Source organism: Lathamus discolor, chromosome 2, assembly GCF_037157495.1.
Source record: "Lathamus discolor isolate bLatDis1 chromosome 2, bLatDis1.hap1, whole genome shotgun sequence".
In the NCBI taxonomy this organism is placed as follows: domain Eukaryota; kingdom Metazoa; phylum Chordata; class Aves; order Psittaciformes; family Psittacidae; genus Lathamus; species Lathamus discolor.
The window spans coordinates 71,194,875-71,221,543 of record NC_088885.1 but is presented as its reverse complement, the minus strand read 5'-3'; the positions used below and the strand labels follow the sequence as shown (position 1 = coordinate 71,221,543).

At 36.2% G+C, this 26,669-nt stretch overlaps 1 protein-coding gene across 5 annotated transcripts; it reads right to left on the bottom strand.

Annotated features, from left to right (window-relative positions):
- Nucleotides 1-1,681: 1,681 nt before the first annotated feature.
- Nucleotides 1,682-26,499, bottom strand: SLC35B3 (solute carrier family 35 member B3). Of its 5 annotated transcripts, none has more exons than XM_065667387.1 (10): nt 26,266-26,499; nt 21,530-21,808; nt 20,128-20,249; nt 19,025-19,179; nt 17,237-17,344; nt 12,571-12,668; nt 9,802-9,894; nt 9,285-9,396; nt 6,541-6,610; nt 1,682-5,389 (listed from the first exon to the last, which is right to left on the bottom strand). In XM_065667387.1, the coding sequence occupies exons 2-10, from the start codon at nt 21,728-21,730 to the stop codon at nt 5,239-5,241; spliced, it is 1,110 nt and encodes a 369-aa protein (XP_065523459.1). In that variant the 5' UTR covers nt 21,731-21,808; nt 26,266-26,499; the 3' UTR covers nt 1,682-5,238. The 5 variants fall into 5 exon arrangements, with proteins under 5 accessions (XP_065523459.1, XP_065523456.1, XP_065523458.1 ...); XM_065667384.1 differs by lacking the exon at nt 26,266-26,499 and adding an exon at nt 26,146-26,244; XM_065667386.1 differs by lacking the exon at nt 26,266-26,499 and adding an exon at nt 25,841-26,000.
- Nucleotides 26,500-26,669: the final 170 nt, after the last annotated feature.

Genomic DNA, 26,669 nt, shown 5'->3' with positions numbered 1-26,669 from the left:
TTTACACTTAAAATAAGTAAGAGGAAGCAAAAAACTGAGAAATCTAACAAAGAAAAAAATATTTAAATATCCAAAAGCGTAGAGAAGCAATATAGTACTATCACACCTCAAGAAAAAACAGCACAACAGCAGAAACCAAGCCAGGTATAGAAAAGAAGCATTAAATTAGCATCATATTCTAAGCTGAGTATTTGTGCATGAATGTTCTTTATTGTGTTACCGTGTTTGCTTCTCTACAAGTGATTGGCAAAAAGATACAGATCCGGCATGACAACATTATGCTCAGCTCCTCACATTATGACAATTCTTCACATTATGACAATTCCTCACATTTTTCCAATGGCAGCAGCTTTTGACCAGTACCAAAGTAAGCTAAATTCAGACCCGCCACCTGAAAGTGAAGGATATTATGCTTCTCCTATGACTGCTACTGTCCCCAACTTGTTTCGATAGCAAAGCAAGAACAGAAAATCAACAAGACAGTAACAATGCACACAACACAGATAAATTGCAGACAAAATGCAGGAAGCCTACTTCCTGGTTGTCTTATTTTCACTTTAAATTATACTAGTACAGAACACAGAAGCAATTTAAAAATCTCTAATACTGCGGTAAAAGAAAACTGAGCTTGCATTGGCACGGTTTCATTTCAGGCACAGAAGGGCTTTGCTGGACTTGGGGCATAGAGTAACTGAGGGTATTAACATCTATCTGTTCCTTGCTCATCACAGACTTACTAAGGCAACTTTGGGCAAGTTACCATCTCCGCTTCATCAGTGAAATGGAGATAGGATTTTTCTGCCTCATAGGCAAGACTAAAATTAATCTCTATAAACTGCCTGAGTAGTCAGGAGTTTTATATTAAATATTAAAATTGATACGAAGATTTTAAACAGGTAAAATGTAATAGAGAATAAAACCCCTTCTACTAACAAATTCAGAGCTATTACCTAAACCATATATATATAATCCCTCCAGAAAAGTATGAATCCATTTAATTACTTCCCTAACTTGTGAAGCTTACTTACTATTTCCTGCCCTCCAGAGTATATATGCATTTCTATACATCTTTTCAGAACAGCAAACAACTCAAAAAGTTTCCATGACTGAACAAGCAGCGGTCAAATATGAAAGAAGGGCTTGCTTGTGCCTGGGAGCATGGGAGGCAGAAAGAAAAGAAACAATTAAGACAAACCAGGTTAGTAAGGAAGGCACTTACTAAACAAAAAAAGAGCACTTGCAATAATTTACTTCCCCTTCCTTGAGTTCTCAAGGCAAGCAAGGGAGAAGAGAGATTTTCTTGCAAGACAGAATGACGTCAAGGAGTTAACCCGTACGTGTACTCAACAAGACCTCTCAAAAAATAAATGGGAAGTATAAAAGGAAAGATTTTTTTTTTTTTTTTTTTCTCTGTGGAGAAAAGAGGATATAAAAGACTTATCCAGACAGTCATAACTGATATGAAACAGAAAATACAGAATGTGTCCAATCTCTGCTAGTATCATGTCAGCCCTTAAATGTAGGAATAGAAACTTTAAACAATGCATAGTGCATTGACAGAACATGTTAAAAAGGGAGTTTGCATCCAAAATTAGGAATGACAAGTAAAGAAGATGAGTAAGAATGATATATGCCTGAGTTTTAGCTCAAAATGTTTGGCAAGTACAAATAAGTGATAAAATAAGATTAATAAAAACAGTTTAATGCAGCATCAGAAACACTGTAGGTTTGGGGAGAGTAGGGACGTTCAGAGCATTAGTTCTTCCATACTTGTATTCACATATAGATAGCTGAATAATTAACAGTTTGATGATATTAACGTACCGAAATACTGGAGAAATTCACTGCACAGTCAATTACTTTGGTATTCAAGCATGCCAAATAAATGCAAAAATGTAATACGAAAGCAACTGCAAATGCATACTAATTTAGGAAAATGGAGCTCACTCAGTCCTCCAAAAGAGGCAGAACTAGCACGTGTCACAGAGGCAGACTGCTGACATCAATGGAGACCCTAGGCAGCCTTAAATTTTAGTGTGAAATTCAGAAATAACTAATTCCTGTATCACAGTTTTCTGTAGAGGAGAAAGTTGTGTAGCGTAAGAATAAGCAGCAACTAATTCACATTATAGTTAGGTAATAATGTTATGGTGATAGAACAAATGTTTTTTTTTCTCTGTAGCTTCATAATGCCTACTGTAAAGAGTCCAGGAGCCAATGAGTACAAAATACAAACGTTATTATGATCAGGCTACATAGCAACATTAGGAAGGATTAACCAACACCTCAAAGTAAGTGCTCTTATTTGTATTTCAAAAAATAAAGCCCTTATTTGTATTTCACAGACAACACAAAACCAACATACATATACAGTACAGAAGATCCTAAACCAAAACACTGTAATAACACCTGGAGGGTTTTGTAAGGTTCTCTTATTCACATGCACTGTAAGACTCATTAAAAAACAAAAAAAACCAAACAAAAACCCCACAGCCAAACAATCACCTCCCCCACAAACAGCAACTCACTGAAATTTAGGTTTTCTTAACATTTTGGTGAAAGCATGAAACTGAAGACCATGAGGTGGCAAGGGATGAACTACTCTCACTTGTGTGTATATTTTTCTTTAACACATTTGCCTACTGTTGATTAGCTAGTACCAGACTCACACCTATGAAAATAAAAATCTGATTCTAAAATTTATGCTATTAACACTAAACTGTCAATATTCATTTGTGTATAAAAATAACTTTTAAAAGTACACCTGTAAAACAAAACAGACATTTCTATAGTTAAGAAAATGAATTAAAAAAAAAAAAAAAATAAATCTAAACTTCCCCTAAGGTGTACTCCATTAACTCAGACATGTACACAACAGAGAATAAATTAAAAAGTAAATTGTGAACAATCCGCTCTCCAAAGTGAGAGAACAGAGGAAAAATTGGATTATATGAACAGTTCAGCAACCTACATGCTACATTTGAATTCTAGTAAAACTTTGGGAGTGACTTCTCATCTAGTTATATAAAACAGACGCCAAATGAACTATATTTACTATGACTTTCTGCATGTATGGAAGCTTTCACATAATTTGATTTCCTTAAGTTCAATAAAGTTTAGCAACAGAGTTTGCAGATGGCAAAGCTGAGACTGAAAAATTCTCAAAACAACGCTCAAATGCTAACTGGCAAGTTTCACCAAGCTAATGAACAGACAGAAATGTTCCATAGTTACTCTCTTTCCAGTAGTTCAAAACCTGTCCCTCTTTTAGCTTGATAGGTAACTTGAACTCGTTGGAAAGAGCAACTTCATTTAGTGAAAAGAATGCAAGAGAATATGAAAGTTGATAAGTATTATGAGGAAAGAAATGTCTATCAATCCCCTTGACTTGGTCAAATGCACTCTTGCATTGTAACCCTTTTTCTTATGATAAAAATGACTGCAACATGAAAATGAATAGCCACAGCAGGCCATTCTTCTCTTTCAAAAAGTATTTGTTGGTAACACTCCCATCTTTCTACCTAATCCAGGACAGAATCAATCCTGCAGTATCTGGGAATTTAAAAACCGAAAATGTTACAGGCAATAAATTCTCCCAACTTGGAAATACTGTGTGTGTATGGGGTAAAAGGCCTTGCTGACACACCACAGTAGCTCAAGTGTTAGAAACAGTGCAGTTATGCTAATACGGCTCTCCACTCATTTGTCCCATTGTGCTAGGGTGGCTATGCTATCCCATGCTCTATTTTATAACACATTTAATATGGCATAAACAAGCTATCAAGACAATAAGCAAAATTTAAGGCACATTTTGTGTGTGTGCTTTGATCACAAACTCCTTGGAACAGCAATTCTTCCTAAGCATTCCGAAACACACTTTTGCACATTTTGAATGCTTTCATAAACCAGCATTTTTGGCAGAAGGCAAGCCTGTGAGATATTTAAATTCTTTGTACATTCTTCCTGACTGCATAACTCTATTATCTAATTTACTTTTGTCTAAGTTGAAAGAACACACACCGAGATGCATCTAAGAGACACAACAATAAAAAAGTCATGACAACATGAAAACAATTAACTGTAAGGTGATCAGTATTTTTAAAGTGCCATTGTTAAATACATAAAATCAAAGAGATGGCAAGTGATTCAAAAGCAAGCTGAATATGAAAGTAAGAGAGATAAATGGACTTAGTCTTACATTAATTTCTTAAATTCATGATGAAAAAGACAGACTGGTATTACACTGTCTCCTCCTGTCATTAAATAAAGAAAATTGTAATCTGTAACCTAATCCTCTTAAGTTCATCACAGGACCACACTAAGACTGACACAATACATATTCCAAATACCTCAGCAGATGTTGTTTCTTTACTCTAATATTGCAAATGAAGATGATACTAATTTAAAGGACTTCCACCTCTCTCTACACCACCATGATATGCAGGGCCACAGGCCACTAAAAATTTTGTATTTCACCACAGAATAAGCAAATAACAGCTTTTTACACCATTGTTTCAATCTCAGCTTTTTCATTCTGTGTTCTAACCCTGTTCAGGCCTAAAAGCCCATTCACCACTTGTAAAACCATAGGTGTTGACTGCACAACCTCAATCTCATTTTTGCTACTTGCAAGCAATAATAAAAAAGAGTAACACTGTAATATTCCCATAGAAAAAATCAATTACAATAAATACAAAGTTCTGTGGTGATCTAACCGGTAACTTAAAAAAACCTCAACATTTTTATTTAAAATGAAAAAGAGTGACAACATACCATATTGTAAACCTTCCACCTTTAAAATCACAATTTGGTCAACCAGTTGCTGATTAAGGTTCCATTAAATGTTAATACAGTATTACATTTAAATTATCCCACATAGACAATTAACAAAGAACCACTAATCTCAGATCAGCCACATGGCCAATATTATTAAAATGCCCAAAATACTCTTCTCCTGTGTTCCACTTGGAGTGCAGCTTCTCAGCTGTTTGCCAGGAGCTGTTGTCCTTCATTGCCTGATAGTGCCATCTGACAATGGCCTACGACACCTTTACCGATGAATTCAAGTGCTCTGAAGAAAGGGCTCACAAAAATGTGCACTTCTAGCAATCTGCAAGCAGGCAATATGCCTTCAGCTCCTTTGGTTTTAATAATGTTCCCTTTGGAAAGTGAATCAGTTGAAGACTGTTCCAATAAAATAATAGTAAGTCATAGTCTAGACAAGGCATAAACCACTGTCTATACAGTTTGTGACAACGTCCTTGTTTTTCTTTCTTCCACATTTTTTTTCCAGAGACCATGCAGTAAAGGCAGTTTGATTTTATCCATATTCTTACTGTAAACATTCAGAAATATACCAAGGACAACCAGTAAGCCTGACCACACATATCTAAAAGGAAGGGGGAGGAAGAGAAAAAAGTTACCATTAGTACATTAGTACGTTATCTGTAACACTTATATACCATTATTTGTGGATGAAATAAAAATAAAGCCCCCACATTAAGGAAAGAAGAGTTCAAGGGAAAAAAACCAACCACAAATTAGTGGACTGTGAGAAAGATTTGCTTACATCTGTATTATTATTTATTATTTGCTTACACCTTTATTATACTATCCTTCCACCCTTCCTTTTCCTATTCTGGCTGGAGAGCTTATTAAGGTGCATTTATAGTTAAATAACAACTAAATAGTAACTGCTCTTTCTCACATGAATAAAGGAATCCTGAGGGGTTTTAGTACATTTTTTCTTCCTATGGTTATGAGAGCTATACTCTCTGTAACTGGCCGAATATGTGTTCTCACTCTGTGCCTTAAAGCCATACTTTCCAATGTAAGCACATTTTTGTTTCAGCTCTCCATTATTTTAAGCTTCAAGATTGTTAGCTGGAGTAAATTGCACATGGGCATTTGGCTGTAAGCTTTGTTCTCAAACCTCAAAAAAAAAAAAAAATGCATAGCAATAGAATTGAGAACTATTTTGCCTCAAACCAGAAGTAATTAGGACCAGTGTATCAACTTAGCTGCATTTTTCAATGTAAGCTCTTCCTTGAAATTAAAAAAAGGGAAGAAACCCAAGCTCAAAAATCTTGCAATTTAATATCTCAAGATAACAGAAGCTTACAGTTATTTAAAAAGGCTAGTTAAGAACTCACACCTGAGCTCGTAAAAGGGGAAATAATACCATCATGGAGAAAATGCCTTCCTTTAGCCAAATCTTCCTTCACGGAGAAAGTACCCAACCTATTAAGTATCATAAGTACTAGATAAACAAAAAAAAAAACCAACCAAAACCAACCCCAAAAATGCCAACACGTGTACTAGCTTGTCTTCTAGACATTTTGAAAAATGGAAACTATTTTCTCTAGCATGATTAGCATCAACAAGCCAGTCAATATTTACAGCAGAATGCCAACATTTGTAGAAGAAATGAAAAGCATTAAAGGCTGAATATGATTAATTACTGTTGTTATATTTCCATGATCAAGACCATGATTTTTTTATAACACACATAAAACCCCATTCAAAACTATAAATACTTACTGTAATGTGAACGGCTTAGCAAAGAACAAGAAAGAAAGCACAATGGTCATTGCTTTTCTTCCTGTTGTTACTGCAGAGGAAAACAAATATTTACTTCTTTAAGCATTCAGTTACAGCAAAAGAACACAATATAGGCTTCAATATTAGTAGATAACCTCATTACTTGTCTGGCCAAAACAATGATCATCCTTGGTGCAAACACAGACTGCAGATGCACTAGTCCAGCACAAAACAGTGCTAAAACCATATGCTGTTTGAAACAAGTACACTGCATCAGTAGCATCAGCGCCAGTCACAGAATCTGCAGCAGAGAATCTTCTTGCTATTTAATAACTTGCTATTTAATAACTTCAAGCTAATCAATTCACAATATCTGAAAGCAAAAAATAGCCTTTTCAAGTAACTAATGGTATAAATTAATCTGTTAAAGAAGAAAAACTGGTATCACTATATGGATACACCAAATCTCTTGCCATTTCCACCTCATGCTATTACAGTTCAGTGGTGTTTGGGGCTTTCTTTTCAAGCGGAATAGGGTCATCACCTTGGCACAACCCTGTTACTAAAAATGGAAGTAAACTATCTGTTTGGGACACTCTCAAATTAACTGTAGCTCCAACAATGATTTCAACAATTTCATTGCTATCTGCCATGAACAACACAGCAAATTATGTACTGGGATACCTACAGACTTCATCACTGAAGCAAAACCAATAAATGAGTAAAAGTTATTGAAAATGTTAAAAAAAAACAGACAGTGCAGCCAGGCATACAAATTCAGCTGTGGTTAAGGGAATGAGAAGGGGCTATTCTGTATGATAGTGCAGGCTTCTCACTTGGTTAAAAAAAACAAACAGGGACAATTTCCTGCACTTAAATAAACATATGTCTTTTTATTAATGCAAAGTATTTTGCTTACCATCAAGTGCATTTTTCTATACAATACTGGAAAGCCTTACTTGTACAACTACATTCATATTAGTACATACATTAGTTTTACTGTAACATACTGAGACAAAATGAACCAGTGACTCCTGATTTAATTTCTCACTGTTTTGGCTAGAAAAGCAAGTTCCATTCTCTCCAACCCACCCCTACAAACAAATATTTACTTAAAGGCATGTTTTGTAGTAGAAGAAACAGCCTTCACCATTGCTTTATCTGCCCCTGTCTCAACTTCTAAGTAGCAATTTTCTTTAAATGCAAAGAAATTTATGTGCATCAAATAAAACGATTTTCTATTACATAAAAAATTAAAGGAGAATGAAAAAGAAAATTAAGTTTTAATTAGAAAACAGTTTACAGATGAATAATTAAAAAAAAATCGTTAAATTACTTCAGTTTTTCTAATTACAATTATTTCTGTTCTTTCAAATCAGTTATTAATTAAAATATTTATGTAACCATTTCCTTCTAAATTAAGTGCCTTTTCTTCTTTTTCTCAATTAAGTCTGATAATTTCTCATTCTGCTAATAGAAATATAATTTTCATTAAACTCTTTCACCCCACTCCCCCCAAAGAAGGGGAGGGCAGATAGGGGGTGGGAGGGACAGTAATGAATGTGGTGTTCTTCCAAGGCACAATAAACATTTTCATATTGCTACAGGCAAGACAGAAAGGGCTCAAGTGTTAGAATTATCAAGGTCAAGCATAGGAAAACCTGGAAAGGGATTGATATGCCACAGTATTTTTAGACATATTTTAACACAGTAACATTTTTTTATTTTTTAAAAAAGCTATTTTAATACATGAACCAACACTCTCGTCTGGGCCAATTTCCAGTCAGAAGACCTACTGAACTTTGTTAAAAACACACATAAAACAGAAGTGCTGCAGAACAAATAATTAATGGGAAAGCAGAGCATGCAATCCTCAGGTCAGAAAAAAACCTGTCTGTATTTTCCTCTCCACAACCACAGATGAAGGTAGAACATCAGTTGACAGAAACCAGCTTTTACGGGTAGAAGGAAAAGAGGAAAGTATCTCCATGGCATCTTGCTACAACTTCCCCTGCAGGCCCTTGTAACTAATATTTGTAGTTTAAAGGAAAGGTAACCTGAGGAAGGAATGAGCCCAGTGTAACCGTTCTTGACAGACTACTGTAGCAACTATAGAGATGACAGAAGCTAAATCACTGATTTTTGAAAAACACAAGTTACATTTTAAGTTTGGAAGCAACAATTTTCTACAGACAAAGAATTTTACATTCTGTATCAGTTTGTATATAGTGCTGAGTAATAATTTCAGGGACAGCCTGAAAACAGGTGTACATGAAGATGATTCAAAATGTGTCAAGACTTTTCCTTTAGTGTTGTTAGATACATAAAAAATGTTAATAGTGTAATCAACTGCTGTTAAAATGAACAGCAAGGTCATTTCCCCCTTTTCCGGCAGTTGGGGATATTCTGATATGTAGACACTTCAGTCATTTGACTATACTACACATTTCCATTGCAATTTCCCTTCTTAGAACAGTGTTGTTTCTTCACTAAAACATAGCACAAGCTACATGTACAAGATTACTTAGCAGCCTCTTCAATACTGAAACTGTGGCACAGAAGGAGCCAGGAAGCTCTCAACCACATATACTAGCAAAGATCAGTGCTACACAAATTACAATCAGTCAGCATAAAGAACAGAAAAAAATGCAGAGTAAGAACAATTCTCAAAAGGTTCTTCCTAAATAAACGGAATTACTTTACGTTTTTATACCAAAAGCAGTAAAGATATGATTTGTTCATACCTGTTACAGCCAGAAGGGCACCAAAGATTTTAATCAAAGCTAGAACAAAGGATATGCCAAAATACCCAGTCAGGGAGAAAAGGAATGCATAACCGTAAGTCTGAACTGGATGCTGCAACAACAACAACAAAAAAAGCCTGTTAGGAAAATGTAAAACAAACCCTGAGGTATTGCAAAATGACATAAAACTACAAAATTTAATCAATTGCTTGAGCAATAATAATCTGTTCAACAATGCATTCATGCAAAGATCCTTATTTAATTTTAGTTAAATAATGGAAAAATAATAATGAAATTATAAGCTCATAAGTCTGGTCCTGTGATTGTTTTGTTTTTTAAAACATTACCCTATCTTATACATCAAAGACTGTAATAACCTGCTTAATGTATGAATTATACAAGTTAACCAGTTTACATGATGAAAAGACTTTAGATAAGTGGCAAGATTTTCTAAACCATACAGAGCAATGTTTTCCAATGAGGTTCTTCATAGAAAAAAGTAAATCTTCACACCTACCTTTGAGCAAAATGTTACTGCAGGGCTTAATCCACTAGTGCATATTAATCCAAATAAAATATATACAAAACCTATTGAATAGGAATACAAAACCTAGAATAGTTTAAGAGAAAATAATTACCAGGTGATACTATATAAAAGGACAAAATCAATTCTTTCAAATGCTTGGTCCTATTAATATGTTCAACTTCTCAAGAGTTAAATTTGCAATGTTTGACAATATTTTTACTAGGATTTCTATAATAGCTGATTTACAGTGAAAAGTGAGTAATAAGTGCTATTCTTCCTACGCACAACTACCTGAAAAAAAAGGTTTTGTAGGCTAGTCATTTAATAATATCCTGAGGTCAAAGTTGACTGTGGTAAATACTTCAAATACAGGATTTCACAGCCTAAATAAAACTTCACACAACTATGTAATTTAATAGTTCAAATAACATCTTAAATGTACTTTGTTTTCTGTTACTTACCATACACAGTAAAGATCCATGTTACATTAAATGTGCAAAGGGTAGCACATAATCACCACAACTTCCAGAAGTGTCACGTAAGTTTCATCTGTGTCACTTCAGTTCATGTACATGATGCACCCATGTTATGGTTATAGGATTCAAGGTTTTCAATCAGCTCTGACCTAGCTCACTACTTAAAATAGCCTATACTCAACAAACAAGTAAATTTAGTTTTGTCTGTACCCTTATTTAATTCATAGTTTCATACAGCAACAAAAGAACCTTCATCCCATCCTTTCCCATGTAGAAGCAACAACAGAAGCTGAAACCTCCAAACTATGCAGTGCGAGGCATTCAGCTGTTGGGATACAGTGAACAGAACTATTCCACACATTACTAGTTAGAACAGGCTGACGACACTTTCAAAACCCAGTGTCAGTTACAGGCCTTCTTTCAACACAAGTTTCATCAACTGCTTTTTTGTTCTATTATCTCAACTATTTGCAAAAATAAATCTATTAACAACTGATTACAATGCCACGAGACAACAAAAGACTTATCACTGCTCTACAATAAAGGAGGATGAATATACATTTTAAAAACAGAACTGTTTTGAAACTCGTGATCTTCAGAGCTCTTATTTTACACTGTTTATATCTACGAAAATTAGCCTCTAGTTCTTAACTTGCCTCTACATCCAGCTTTTCTCCCAAACTACCCAACGACCTCACTTTCACAACCAGGAGGAATGAGTACGGCATTGCTAGTTCTTTGTTAGGCAGTGTGATATAGGTCACTTCATAGGAATGACATACAAGGCAAAATCAGGCATAACCATTCAGAGCAGTGGTTTTTTTCATCATTGCTTAATCCAGGGCAAGCTTGAAATTCAGCAATAAAACAGATCTTGCGGATGACACATTCCTTTGCTATTCAGTTTTATTTCCAGATAACTGTCCATTAAACGGGATCTCTGATGCAGAACACCTCTTAAATTTTTACCTACAGTATCAAGCCTGGGAAAATAATTTCTGAAATTCTGCTTGCACTCCTCCACTGAATTCTCCAAACAAAATCCTGGAGGGTAATCTCTACGCCTCAAAAAACCAAAATCTTTTTTTCATTAATCACGACAATAACGATTCTCTACAAAAAGTATGAACATACAACATGAAGAGCAAAATTTGTCAGACTATCACAGAATAAGAAGCGAGGTTCTGGAGGTAACAGGAGCTTTGTAGGGAAGGCAGTTAATAACTGTCAGATGACTGCTGGCAAGGTACAAAGTGGGCAAGAAAACAGTTATAGATTGTATTTTGTTTTGGATTTCAGAGAGTACAGCTACAGAAGTCTGCACTAGGTCAGGTCAGGTCCATGTAAGCTAAAATCTGCCTCCAGCAGCAAGCAACAGTGAATACTAGAAAAAAGTACAAAAATAAAAACAAGAACACAGTGACACTTCTCTGGTATATTCTTCCGCTTCCCAGAAACTTTCAGCTTAAACTTCTTGAGCCAACCTAGATCACCTTCAGCTTTCTTCTAACTGATTTTTAATTCCATGTATAAAGTTATCCTCTCAAATGAGAAACTGGATTTCCCAGTTAAATGTAAAATACCTGCCAAATATGCAAATTAAATTTTAATTATTTTTTACTTTGGCATATTCAAATAATGTCTGTTATAATAAAAGATTTTCTTGACTTGACTTTAGAGAAAAAGATGCCAAGTTCAAACACGTTTTGGCTAAAAAAACCCCAAAAAACAGATAATCCACATTCCAAGTAAGCGTATAAAAAATACTGAGCAAGACATTTAGACATTTTTTACCGAATTATGTATTCACTGAATCAGGAACACACATATTCACCTATTCTGAAAGTCAGTTTTATGGATTTTAAAAGCTTCAAAAAAGGCTGCTTCACAAATGCTAGCACACTACAAGCAGAAGTCTAGCAAGTAAGAAAAGCAATGTTTTCCATGTAACACATGCACATCGATGCCAGAAAAACAGTATATATTTTTCAGAGATGCACATGATCATTCAGAAAACACTCTGTCGATTTCGGGCCTGCAGGGTAGACATGGAAATTGCTGCTAGAAATGAGTGTTTCTGCAGCTGATAGAAAGCAGCACCCTTGAAACGTCAAAAAACAAACAAAATACCAGCAAAAGCCCCAAGCAAAGGGAAAATTTCAAGAACAGTACAGTAAGAGCTCTCCTCTACACATGCAACAGAAGAGTAAGTTTCATGTTCTGCCATTGTATGCCTTGTCTGTGATACAATATGTTATTTTAAAATTGCAAATCTGGTATTTACCATTTCTGAATTAGAACCATTGTGCAACTTCATAGCTTTTTCTTGTACATTTCCTATAACTGCATCTGCACAGAGGGCAAGGGATATTAGGACCACACCTAATACAAGAAAGAAACAAAAACCTATTCAGAATATTTATCAGCAGAGTAGTGACAAAAAACACTCCTTACTTATCCAGGGAGAGGGGGGTAAGAAATAAATCTCAAGAACAGGAAAATCATAACAACCCCCTCTATAGTATATTCTAAATATTAGCAAAATGATTTAATGATACCAATATAAAGCACTATCCACCTACACTCTCTCCACCAGTTAACTCCTGAGCACTGTGTGTCTCAAAGCTTGACAAGAACATTTCGACATTGCTACAAAGAAGACAGCTGTTTTTTTGTAGTAACAAGGGTGAAAAAATGTCAACTGCATTTATTTAGGTATTTTTAATGAAAATAAATAGCCAGACAACACACTCTTTTGGGTAGTTACTTCTATTTTTTTCCTGAAAAAGGCAAATAAAAATGTTAAATGTAATGGTTAAACAAATGCAAGAGGATTCACAACAGAAATCTTCCATTTCTGAAATATAAATTTTTAAAAACTGCTGTTCAGGTACAAACCCCATGGTTTTAGGTTACCATATTTGTTCACAACAAAGTCATTATACAGTCAATAATGTAATCAGCTTTCCAATAACAAAAATTAGTAACTTTTTATTCCCACCAGTCACAATTCATTTCCCAACCTCCAAACTTCAATTCTTTCAGAACTGTAGCAACTACTGCATTTAATGATACATACTGGTTGAAATACCACTTTTCCTAAGTATACTATATTACAGAAGATATTAGTCATCAAAATCATGTTTATGGTGTGCTCTAGTCTCAAGGAATGAGAAGCGTAAGACTAGAAACAAGCAGTGTTATATTTTCTTACTATTGGAGGTCTCATAATAGGAGTTCTATTGGACCAAATAGAGTGTAAGTTTCTGGCAGAGAAAAAAAAAAAAAAAATCCCAGCTCCTAAGAGTCTCAGAATTTAAAGATTTGACATTTTTAAGACCAATGACGTTTAAGGTGGCATCTTCTTGAGAACCTTCTGTGACTTTCAAACCAGCATAGTTTAGTTTGGGAACCATTTCTTTTCCCAGGCTAGAGTAATACAACTGGGACAACAGAAAAAGATTTTTCATTACTCAAAGGTATCAGGCATTCGAAAAGGTATGAGCCAATGGAAATGAAATGATAACCTTAATACTAATTATGCTGAAGACATAGATATATTAACTACTTGGATTCAGCTCAGGTCCAAAGCTATAGTTTGCCAATAGCATTGCTGCAGATCACTTTTGTTAAAGTGACTGAGCGTATCTCCGTGTTCAGTATCACACATTTTCCAGCAGTGCTTAATGAACCAGGCACAACACTGGACAAATGCATATTCAGTACTGGATTGAGATGAAAAGGTTACCTGGAATCTGAAGTGCAAGTGTGCATGGGAAAAGAGAAATGTGGAGACAAGACAGATGTTAATATTACATACATACACAGTTTGGAGTATGAAAAGAAGAATAGTGCTACACCTGCCAAGCAGCAGCAGCAAAACCGTGAAAGAGACCAGTAACCTTTTATAGTATTAAAAGCGTGAGTAGAAATGATTGGAAGAATGGTCCTAAATTATTTTTGAAAGATATTAAACCTGGAGGTCTTGCACTAACAGACTTGATTGAATTACTACATTACATTGTATTTTACCTTATTTATGTGATGTTTGAAGTCATTAAGATATTAACACTGCTTATACATTTATAAGTTGTTGTTGAGGAACTTGGGTAAATATCTAACACATTCTCATACTCACAATTGCTACTACACAAATGTGTTAGCATGTTGTTTGGAGTTTACCTGCCCATTAAGATCTCTTTAATAATTCACATACATAAGATTAGAAGGCAGTAGATGTAACAAACCACGTAGTATCTCCTTAACAACAGAGAAGCTAAGGACAAAACACCCTGGTCTGTGACTAAACTGCACCTGCACAAATAGTTTAGGATGGAAGAATTTGCATGCAATCAATATTTTTACTGTGTCTCCACTGAAAATAGTTAATTTCACTTACACCTGTAAAGCCAAAACAGCGGAAGCTCCCACAACACCAATTATTTCAAGGCTATCTCCTCCACACCTTTCTCTTCTGATCTCTCTTGGAATTCCTGTATCTATTTATTATTCACAGCTATTTAGGATATCTACCACTACCTCTCTGATCTGATAATGACAGGAGATGCTTTTAACTCTTAGCACCAACTCCATCTTAAAAAGTATACCTCTTCCTTAGTTACAAATATGTACCTGTTCTGGCAGAAGAGAGTTTCTTAGCTGACCTCTTTCATGTGTAAACAAAACCTGCGTAGATACCTTTTTTGGCCCAGCAATACTGAGATTAGATTTCAACAGCAAGAAAGGAAAATAAAACCCCCAAAGCCTACAAAAACCCCAAACCAAAAACCTCGTATAATTGTTCATCCAGATAGTATTTTACATCTGCTCATACTCCATTTTTAGTATTTGCATCAGACAAGAGATTATGAATTTTGTTTAACATCACAGTAAAGTTTTGTGCTCTCAGAACTGTGAAATGTAAACAGCTTTGGTCTTAACAAGTTAGTAGAAGCTCTGTGAAACCATGCTAGAATCATACTCATTTGCATGGAAGCAGTTCTAATAATTGTGAATAAATCACTGGAAGGAACCCATGAATTTATAGGTCAGTAAGTAGGCAGCAACAGAAAACTGCAATTTTGGAAAACAGTAATTCTGAAGTTAAACATTTATGTTGCTGTTTATGTTTTTCAAAGTTTTAATATCCTTAAATACTTTGTTATTTCTTTGAAGATACTCTTTGAAGACAAAAAATTCTGCCTTTCAGCTTTCAGTTCTTATTATGGGATTTACATGAAGTAATTATTCAAAAGAATATGCCATTTTTCAGAGTGAGCAAAGTTTTTAATAATTCTTAGCACTGGTTTTACACTTCTGCAGCTATATTTCTGCAATACCAAAAATCAGTACATTTTTTGAAGGAAGAGACCATCTATCTCCATAATTCATCCAAGAAATGGAAAACCTCCATATTTTCCATTAGGAAAAGTTTCTTCTGGTTAAATTAAGCGACATGGGAATAGAATGAAACAGGAAAAGAGAATACAGAAATACAGAAAATGCCTTCTCAAAAGGTGAGCAGAATTTTGAATCACCTTCCTAAGGAGAGATGCAGACTTTTGAATTCTAGTTCTATATTCTATTTTCACAGAAATTCCTCCAAAGGGTAGTGATCTATGCTTCAACACATACAGACTTGTTTGAAGTATTGAAAATAAATTTATAATGAAAGACAACCCTGTTTATTCTCTGACAATAAAGTTTTTTATCTTGTGTTTTGCAGAACTTTGAGGGCATCAGGACTTGACTACATTTGCTGCACTATGCCTTGTCCCATTCAGTTGAAGAATCAACTTTCCAAATCTTTTCAGAATTAAGTCGTAAGACATATTTGAAACAATTCAAATTTCGCAAAAGGAATATATTAACATGTGAATGCACTTACAGGCTGTAGTCAAAAATAACTGCAATGGTAACATGTATCTATACATCAGAAACACTAGACTATAAGTACATGCTTATTAATGTCATACTGCACTCAAAATATTTATATTTTTAAAATGGCTATCCAGTTACACCAAACAAACACATTAAATGCACAGCAGGTTATATAATTCACTTTTATTTTTCTTTATAAATTCTTCCACTACAAATAGCACTAGAATTACAATAAAAGGCATGAGAATTAATATATGAGGAAGGCAAAAGATGTATACAGTTCAGGTAACACAACAAACTGATTGTTACTAACACCAGATGAAATAATATTTTGTGAGAACCAGAAGTTTTTCCTAAAAACCAAGAATTTATTATGGGTATGAACAAAACTTCTAAATCATTGCCTTCATTACTAAGAAATATTTTCACACTAAATGCCTGTAGTAACAGTTGTAACTCATCTCAGAATTCCGAAAGGAGAATACACTGAAAGTTCACTATTTGGTTATTAATCCAAACATTGAGCAAGTAAATTACATAGATTTAATGAATAACCAATTCTCCCTTGCTATTTGAGACAGAAATTCAACTAAGTTTTTAAACCCAAGCAGGTTAAAATCCTTTCTTTGCTTCTGGTTTTACACATCATAGAAAAGTTAGAACACAGACACTCCAACTAGGATCTACGGCAAATCTGAGTGAGAAAGTCAACATTTTAAAATGGTTAAATTGATACTTAATATTTAATAAACTGATAATTTAATAACTAATAGCTATATTATCATAGCTATTTAAACATATCTACTGGGAAGTAAGTACTTCCCAGAGAACAAGCATGAGGTATTTCAACCTAAGGGGTGGAATTTCCAGAAGTTTTAAGAACCAAAGAAACTCCACTTGGAATAAAGGTCTCTTCTGGCACTGGTACTGTTCTGCCATACAAAGAAACCTGCATTTTTCATATGATACCTGAAGGCACTCCACAAAGAACTCTTAGAACCTCTATGGAACACTTACTGTAGGAAAAAAACATGCATTCTGTTAATCTCTAAAATATTATATATATTTACCTGTGAAGTTGAAGTTTGGTGCAACTGTGCTGTCAGCTAAAGTAAACCATATTAATCCAAGACTCATACACAGGGCAGCAGACACATCTGCAATGTTATAACGTTTTCCTACAAAAGCAATACAAACAACATGAAAGGACTGTTACCACTCTCAGAATTTCATGATTATCCTGTTTAGCAGACTAGAAGTCAAAGGAATAAGTGTTCCAATGACATTTTTACTTAAGCAGAAGACTTAATGCTGCCCTTTCATGACCAAAATTAGTTTCTCCTACAACAGAAGTTCTTAACATGGAAAAGGATCTTAGCAGATTACCATCTGATTCTTGTGGTAAGTTTTACTTTTAACCCTAATGACATAAAGCATATTCTCAATGACATAAGGCACATCCTCCCTGACAAAGCACAAACTCAGAAACTTCAGATCAGCTTAGATGTTTTAATATTTTTCCCTCATGAAAGACATTTTGGCTGCCTTTATTGATTAGAGAGGAGTCACTGCAAACACTGACAGATTATTTGGGTACTTTTATAACTCTATATTGTCTTTAGTTTGAAAGAGACGGGATGTGGATGGGAGTGGAAAAGGAGTACAGAAATGAAAAGGCAGGAGTTAGTATATCTTGTTTGAAGTAACATATTCCTTTCCCAGAAACTGTACTTTCAATATAAGCTTCCAAGGGAACTTTTCTGAACTTCTGAAACTTTAACTGAAAATTTTACATAATAATTGTGTTGTTTTTTTAAATCACAGAGAATACAATACTACTACAATATAGATTCACAAAGCTTCAAGGGAGTACCAGTCTTTCTGCATTAAAATGGTACAAATAACTCCTAATAAAAGGTAAATACTGCGCATGCATATGCATATGTAAACTTGTAACCTCTTCTGAAAGCTTAACTTTCTATTGCAGACAGAAGGGCAAAATTAACTTCAACAACAGAAACATCATCCTAATTCTGTTTCATCTCACTTACCCATGCAGAGCTTTACTGACTTCATGAATCTTTGTGTATTGAACAAATAGAAATATTTATAATATACTTAAGTCTTTTAAATGAAGAATTACATCTGAAAGTTTAACTTTCTGTTGCAAATAGAAGAGCAAAATTAACTTCAACAACAGAAATATACCATCCTAATTCTGTCAGTAAAGCTCTGCATGGGTAAGTGACTTCATGAATCTTTGTGTATTGAACAAATAGAAACATTTATAATATACTCAAGTCTTTTAAATGAAGAATTACTGAAGTATATTTATTCAATTATACACTTTATCTGTTGCTCTCCAGATCCCTTTTACTGTTATTGGAATATGAGCTATGACTTTGGGACTAGCCAAAGACATGTAAAGTCATGTACTTCTGGTTAAATATTTAATCAAAAGTTAGGAATTTTAATTAGGAATTCGGGATTCAAACAAGAAGAGTTGGGGGATTTCTTCATGAAACAGCTAGATTTTTTTTTTTTTCCATTCCAAGTTTTCCATTTCACTACTGAAAATGGTTTGTTTATGAAGTGATGTGGTTTAGAAAACAAAGTTACATTACTTAACAATGAAGTTTTGTGAGTGACCTGTACAACTTCTTTTTCCCCACATCTAGTTGTATTCATAAATTTTCTGAGAAGATGCTTCAGAAGCATGTATTTTTTCTCCTAAAGGAAAAATACTACCAATCCCTCTCCAAAAGCCTCAGGGGAATTTAACAAAGTACAGGATTCCATACATGACTGCCTCCCAAAGAAACAACAAAAAAAATAATCTAATAGCAAGACTAACTTACCTTGTATAAAAACCCCACCTATCATAACTGGAATCAGCTTACAGCACTTGAAGATGACTTGAGTAGGGTAATTCAGATATCCTAAAGAGGTATTTGACAAACCCATAGTTCCCACTGTTAAAAACGCTATTATCATGTAGGTTTTGCCAGGAATTCTACAAAATATAAACATACGAATCTTGGTATTACAGTCATCTACAGGAGATTTAGCTTGGAAAATTGATAAAGGAATATGTTTGCAATACACCTTGACCATCTTTCTCAACTAATTTCATTGTGCAACAGAAGTTAAAAAATGCACATAAATGACTGATATCAAATGACACTTCTTTCAATTACTGCTAATAAACAGCATTCAAATACAAGACAATAAAACTTCATGGCTCAGCAAGTATTCAAGTATTAATTCTTTAACCTCCTTCTGAGAAGGCATATTATTTACAGAAGAATCAAGATGAAGGCTTCAGTTTATTTGTCAAAGGAAACACAGAAGGTTGGTATACCAAGATACCCTGACTCTTTAGTCCTGTCGTGGCACTGTGACAATATTTTTTGTGAAGTTTTCACATGATCATTGACATTTTTAGAATGCAAATGCTATCTTAAATGAAAAACACAAAACTTAAGCACATCTTTTAAAGCAAACCTACTTAGACACATGGCAAACAGAGAGCAGACCTCTTACACTCTCCAAAACACACAGCATATTAGAGGAACCTCTTGGTGAGGAGGTGCCAAGGTTTGAGGAAAAGGTACTCAGTGACAGATGGCTTCAAGTGCTGTGAAGTGCAGTTGGTCCTATTCTAGACATGATAATCCCAAGTAACACATGCATGAGTCAGTCTGTTTCAGCCACCCTGAGGACAGAATATGCTCTGTAAGTGGGACAATGTGATAGTAGAGTCAAGAAGACTTTACAGGTCTCAAATCTAAGTGGGTGCTTCTAAAACACTTCCTAACATCGTTCCAGTAAATTCACATTATTTTAACAACAGAACTGCTAACAATGCCTCACAGTATTCACATTCAATTTAAATTTACCATAAACATCAAATGCTTCTAATATGATGAACAGTGGGTAAAATACTTGGAAAAACACATACCTTCTCCTTTTGTCCTGAATCAACTGCAATTCTATTAGTCCAAAAATGGAATAAAATCCAAATTGTACTAAAGTGAGGTACCAACCAAAAGCTTTAAAACCTTCCACTGAAAATATCAATTCCTATAAAAACAAAAACCCAGCAAGGTCATGTACATGCACCAAAATACCAAATTAAACCAAAACAGATTTTTTTATTTCATGTACATGCAAAGCTAGCCTTTGCAGCTGGTTGTTATTAACCATAAGATTTACCTACTATACATAATTTGCAAAGTATTGAAAAAGACAATTTAGGTTTCCCAAAATACAATGAGAAAATTTACCACTGGTGTAAATTCACTGAAATTAATAGATTGGTTCATCAAAGGGAATACATTTGATCCATTAATAGTTATCCCATATTATAGACAGTTTCCTGACTGCTTTTCAGTTGGTTTTCAGTTCATTTGCTTCAGGAGACTGCTTTTATCCAAAATTTATAAATAGCTCACAATAAATTAAATACTACCTTTCTCTAACAGACATTTACTGGTAATTTTCATCTCTTAAGAATGCGCACCTAGTATTTTGAGTGCCTACATTAAACAGCACATATGAGCTTATAAATTTGCAGGCCGCAGGAATGTAGAAACATTTAAAACTAGAGCAACCTGTTATGGAAAAACACATGCACTGCATAAAGAATTATGCAGATGTGTCAATTATGAAACAAAACGCTACCCAATATTTTTCTTTTTGAAATTCTGCTTTCAATTACCACTATCTTTGTTTAATTCTCTGGAAATAACAAAAGTCTTAGCTGTTTTTGAAAGCTACACTGGAAACATAGTGATTTTTAATTATCAACTTTTAAATCACTGCTTTCCTGAGAATACTCACTGATCTTAAAAGAAGTGTAGCTGCTCAAGATAAATGAGAAAAAGCTAGCAAGAAGAGAAACGTTTAACTGAAACAGCGTAAATATTATGCTTCTACCTAACCATCATAGTCCATGCTTCAGTTCTTCCCTGAAAGGAGAACAGAGGGAACAATAGTCTAGTACTGTACAGCACTCACAGAACTCAAGGAGATCTAAAGGTTTCAATAGCGATGAAGACTTACATGTCAGTCTATAGGGTTCTACAATTTGTTTGTTTTCAGAAGACTAAGAAATCATATCCAAACAATATTGAAAAGTTTATTTTGCACTTAGAAGTAAGAGATCAAGTTCTGAAAGTCCAACTGAACCAAAACTTGTAGGCATATGAATTATAATGGAATCTTACATTATACAATTATTTACTGCTATTAAATTCTGATTCATATATATGTCTATACATATTAAAAAAAATATTCTACATATTACTGAAAAAGAAAAGGGGTAGAAGGAATTGGCCTAGACACAAGTTCATAGCATTTACCTGTAAATATCCATAGATTAGATAAAACATAAAAACTCCAGAAACACAGATGAAAAATTGAGTAGGTCTGTTAAACTTGCTGAGATTCATGCCAAGAACTACAACATCATCTACTGATTTGATATGAGGAGACATAGTTTGAGATTTGGAAGGTACACTGATGGAAATGTATTTTCTTGAAGAAGTAAATTTCAGATCCATGATTCCTAGTTTGCTGCATTCGGTGTTATTGTTATCTTCTTTCTGCTCTTCTTTTTCTGTGTGTCCTCTGTCTGAACGCTGAAAGAAATGCTGAAGTCAGTTAAGACACAACATACAGCTTTCCAACAATAACAGTAAACAAATGTGACATTTACATGGAAATTATAAAGGTTTAAGAGTTTTGCTGGATTGTTTTTATTCACAAATTTTATTTCTCTTTCCTGATGTCCAAAGTTAACATGAGTTAATATAATTTTATAAAAGGAGTTTTGATTCATGTGGGAAGCAGTATTCCTACACTATACAAACCACCTAACCCCAAAACACTAGCAACAGAAAACCAGTATCAGTTTCACAACAGCTCAAACTAGCCCTTTTGCACAGGAGTGACTGCTTGGCAAGAAATGATCCCCATGATTAAATCACAATGAAAGAACTCATACCGAAGCACTGTAGTTCTGTCTACTTCATTTTCACAGTGGAACATACTAGACTAGTCCACTACATGGGAAGCCTTACTGAAAAATACGCATTTGAGGCTATGACTGGTTACGAGCATTGAACTGAAAGAAGTTATGCCCTCATTATCACATTTATTCAGTTTCTCACACAGTTCTGAAGAACAGAACATGAAGACAGAAACAAGAAGGTTAAGAAGAGAGTCCCAGAAATTAAATAGGTTACCTGATGAAGTCTGTGTCATGGTCCCTTTAATATTAACCACATGCAGTCATTTCCATGTGTAACAGAAAACAAAACCGGATGACTAAAACTGAAGAAGGAGTTTACATTGAGGCAAATAAATCTTTTTATCAGCTCACCAGAGAATATGATGTTTGAGCGTTGTTTTTTCCTGTTTTCTTTTTAGGTTCAAGATAAACACACTAGTCAGTCAGCTGTCCGAAGATTTTAAAGTGTACGTCAACATTCAGCTCAGCAAGAAGTCAGTAATTAAATTCTGTTTGCTGTGGTTTGCTTCCCCCACCTCAAAAATACTTCTCATCACACGTATACAAAAAAATGCTTATCCTGCCATTTTGAAATGGACAATGTATAGTATAGAAAAGCTAGATCAAGCAATGAATGTAGTAAATGTAATCTGCATGGACACTGGTCATTTATTATATAATATAAGAATTTACAAGTTTAGCTGAAAGATGAAGGATTAGTACAAAAATTGTAATGTAGTTGTTTCATTTTTTGATATAACCTACTATCAGGTTGGAACAAGATTCCTATTAAAGTTCTTAAAGAATAGCTTAGGGGCTGTAACAGGAGTTCAGGGACTATAATAATTATTTGTGTTTAAATTCAGAGCTCTTCAGCTGAAAACCAAAAGCAAGAGGAAGAGAGTTTACCCTTGTGGATTGTTAGGTAAACCCAAAGTGAGGTGGCCATAAAAAAAAAAAAAAACAAAAAAAAAAAACAAAAAACAAAGAGAAGGATAATGTTCAACGAGACTCTTTTCAGTAAAACCAGGAAAGTACCAATGTCCTGCAAGGAGAGGCACTAGTGAGCCTTTAAGTACAATATCATACAGAGTTCTGATAGCACTCAAAGACAGATGCAAAGCGCAACTGCAAAAAAGATTATCAGGATGGAGCAACAGATTATCCTTATGAACAGAAATGAAAGCGGAACTTCATTAGCCAAAAAAACCCTGATGAAAACAAAATAAGAGTTACTTTAAATAAAAGTACCACAGGGGTTACTGCTAAGGAGGAAAGATAGTTTTAATTTTAAGGACAGTAGAACGATAGCAAATAGGCATGAAATGATCATTAACAGTACTAGAAACTACTTTTTCATCCCTAGACTGTCTCTGTTCTAGAGCAGCTTAAAAATGAAAGAAAGAACAACTGAACTGTTTCTAAGGTGAAGTTTATGAAAGCAATTACATAAATTTGTTGATGCCACACTTTCTCAGCAGGAACAAGAGCTGCAGAAGTAATCTGAGCTTCATTTTGCACCCAACTTGAAACACAGAAAATGATGTGTGACCAGCAGCAGACACAGCCAAGCACTATCATGTGTGCTTCAAGAGTCCAAAAACTGAGTGAATTGTATAATGCATAGCATTGTACTTACATTTCCCATTCTGGCCACTAATTTAGATATTATTTGTGTAATATCTGTGTTAGTACCAGAAGAAGCAGAGGGAAGAAGAAACAGTAACAAGTGCATTTACCTATTGCGTCTGGGTGGGACAGAGTTAATTTTCTTCATAGCAGCTTGTACAGTACTGCATTTTTGATCTGTGATCAAGACAATGCTGAAAGCACACTAAAGTTTTAGCTGCTGCTGAGCAGAGCATACACTGCATCAATGCCTTTTCTGTTTCTCCCTCTGTCCCCCACCCAGTGAGTAGTCTGGGGTGTGGACAAGTGTGAGAAAGAGGCATAATCAGACAGGTGACCCAAACTAACCAGAGATATTCCATGTGATAAAGCATCACACTCAGCAATAAAATGCGAGAGGAGAGGGGTTAGGGAGGTTAGCTGTATTTTGCTCAGGAACTGATGGGGCATTGATCTGCCTGTGGGAGCGATTGCCTTTACATCACCTGTGCGGTTTTCAGCTTCTCTTTTTCCACTTTTCCCCCATTTTTCTTAAACAATTTCTATCTCAACACGTAAGTTTTCTTAGTTTTATTCTTCATCTTCCCTCACCACTCTGGGGGTGGGAGGGAAAGCGAGCAAGAGGCTACATAGTGCTTAGATGCCTACCAGCAGTCACCCACACAACACATTTTTTCCAATTTTCAACTATTTGTATTTAAAATATTTCCTCAGAACACCATCAGTTTTTACAATCAGTCCATTTAATTTCTTGTACACTGACTATTTTTAATCAATTACTGACTCTGTCCCTGAAGTAGTAAGAAACAACACCCAGCCCATCCATAAGAAAATTATGCATAGTACTTAGAGCTTTTTTTGATCACATTCAAGAAACATTTCAAGAAACATTATTTAACAACTAAAGAAATTGCAAATGTAAATATCCATTTGGAAAACTCTCCAACAAGTAATTTCTTTACCAACAGTGACAGAACTCTTCTGAAGTTTAGTGTGACTTCTCAAACTATTATTTTTCTAAGTAACACAAATGCTGTTCATCCTCCTCTAACCAAAATCCCTCAAGCAACTGATTCACCTTTTGAACAAACATGCAGCAAAAATCATAGAACAGTTTGGGTTGGAAGGGGCCTTTAAAGGTCATCTAGTTCCAAATTCACTGCCATGGGCAGTGACACCATCCACTAGACCAGGTTGCTTAAAGCCCTGTCCAATCTGGCCTTAAACACTGCCACGGATGTGGCAGCCACAAACTTCTATGGGCAAGCTGTTCCAGTGCCTCACCATCCTCATAGTAAAGATCTCCTTCCTTATATCTAATCTAAATTTATCCACTTCCATTTTAAAGCAAAAAAAGTCTGTTTTTTTTTGAAGTCAAGTGACTTAAGAGCTGTCCTGATATATAAAATAGCATATTCCCCTCCCCTTTTTTCTCTATGTGTAAAAATGCAAAAAATGCACTTAGATAAGAGACTGTTTGTTTCTCCCCCTTTGAAATAAAGTCCCATGCAGAGCAAGATTTTCACCTAGCATATGTAAAACAGAGCACTACATTAACAAGAAGCAAATGAATGAGTAACTACAAAAGCCCCACATAAGTTAATGACTTGTACCAAGCATGAAAAAAGCACTGCAAAGAGCTGCTGTTTTCTGTTGTTTTTTGTTGGTTTTTGCTGTTTGGTTTTTTTTTTATTATTTAACCCTGAGAACATCTGTAAAAACATGAGTTTGGCAGAAACTAGCATCTCAGTACTCTCAGAAAAATCACCTGCACGAGCTACACAAGGCAAATTCCACGCTGGCCCTGGCCATGCTCAATTTCCTTTGGAGCAAATTCCACAAACACTTGGTGGCAGGCCAGCAGCTGACACCCTAACAGGGACGCTACGGGTTATAAGGACGCAACCGCGCGTCTGTGGGAAACCCGAACGGATCCGTTTCCTGGTGGTACCTCGCTCCTGCCCCGCAAACGAAAGAGGAAATGGAGACAGGGACCAACACGATCACTGAAGCTTTCTCCCTATTCACTCGCCTGCGCCCAGCCCTCTGACCAGCGGGCTGTTGACGGCTGGCCCACGCCACACCCCAACGCCAGTACAGACGTGGCTCTGCGGGAGCACCTGCCAGCTGCCCGGGCAGGGCAGGCCCGGGACAGAGGCTCCCCAGCTGCAACAGGCCGCCATTCCTCGCTCCTCCCCGCGGGGAAAGGGACGCCCCACTGGTCACAGGCCCCAGAGCCGCGGGACACCGCCTCCTCAGGCCGCCCAAACTCCTCCCGCCACCCAGCACCAGCCACATCCCGCTCCTGCCGGGTCCCCAGCACCCCGCGCTCCTCACCGTCGCACCCATGGCCCCCGGTTGCCGGGTGACGCTCCCGAGGAAGCGACCGCGACCGCGACCCCGCCTCCTCCCCCCTCGTCGCGGAGCGTGCGGGGAACCACAGCCCCGCCCCCGTACCTGTCTGACGGGAAGGGGGAGGTGGGGGGAGACGCAGGGAGGGAGGGGCACGGCGGCAACGCCCAGCCGCCCGCCGCCGCCACCGCGGCCCCCGTCCCGGCCGCCTGCCTGCCTGGCGCACCGCCGGAAGTGGCGATGGCGATACCAGGGGTCGGCGCGAGCACCGAGAACATCGAGAGAGCCCCGCTCACGCACTCGGCGCTCTGCTACTCGTCCTGAAGCGGGTGGCGGCGCTCTCAGGCTCACAGCTCACTCCCCTCCTCCGCCCGCCCTCGCTGGGGGCGGGGTCTCATCGTTAGGACACGCCCACCTCGGCGGCGAAGGGGTGGGGGCTGCCGGGGGCGCCAGTTCCTGGCCGGAGGGGGTGCGTTTAGGATCCTTTGGGGTGGGAGGGGGCTGCGGTC

Coding starts and splice junctions, on each gene's coding strand:
- SLC35B3 (XM_065667384.1), bottom strand. Junction 17,345..19,024: donor AGGTGGGGTTTTTATACAAG/GTAAGTTAGTCT, acceptor TTGCTTTTGTAG/GAAAACGTTATAACATTGCA. Junction 9,397..9,801: donor CAGTAACATTTTGCTCAAAG/GTAGGTGTGAAG, acceptor TTGTTGTTGCAG/CATCCAGTTCAGACTTACGG.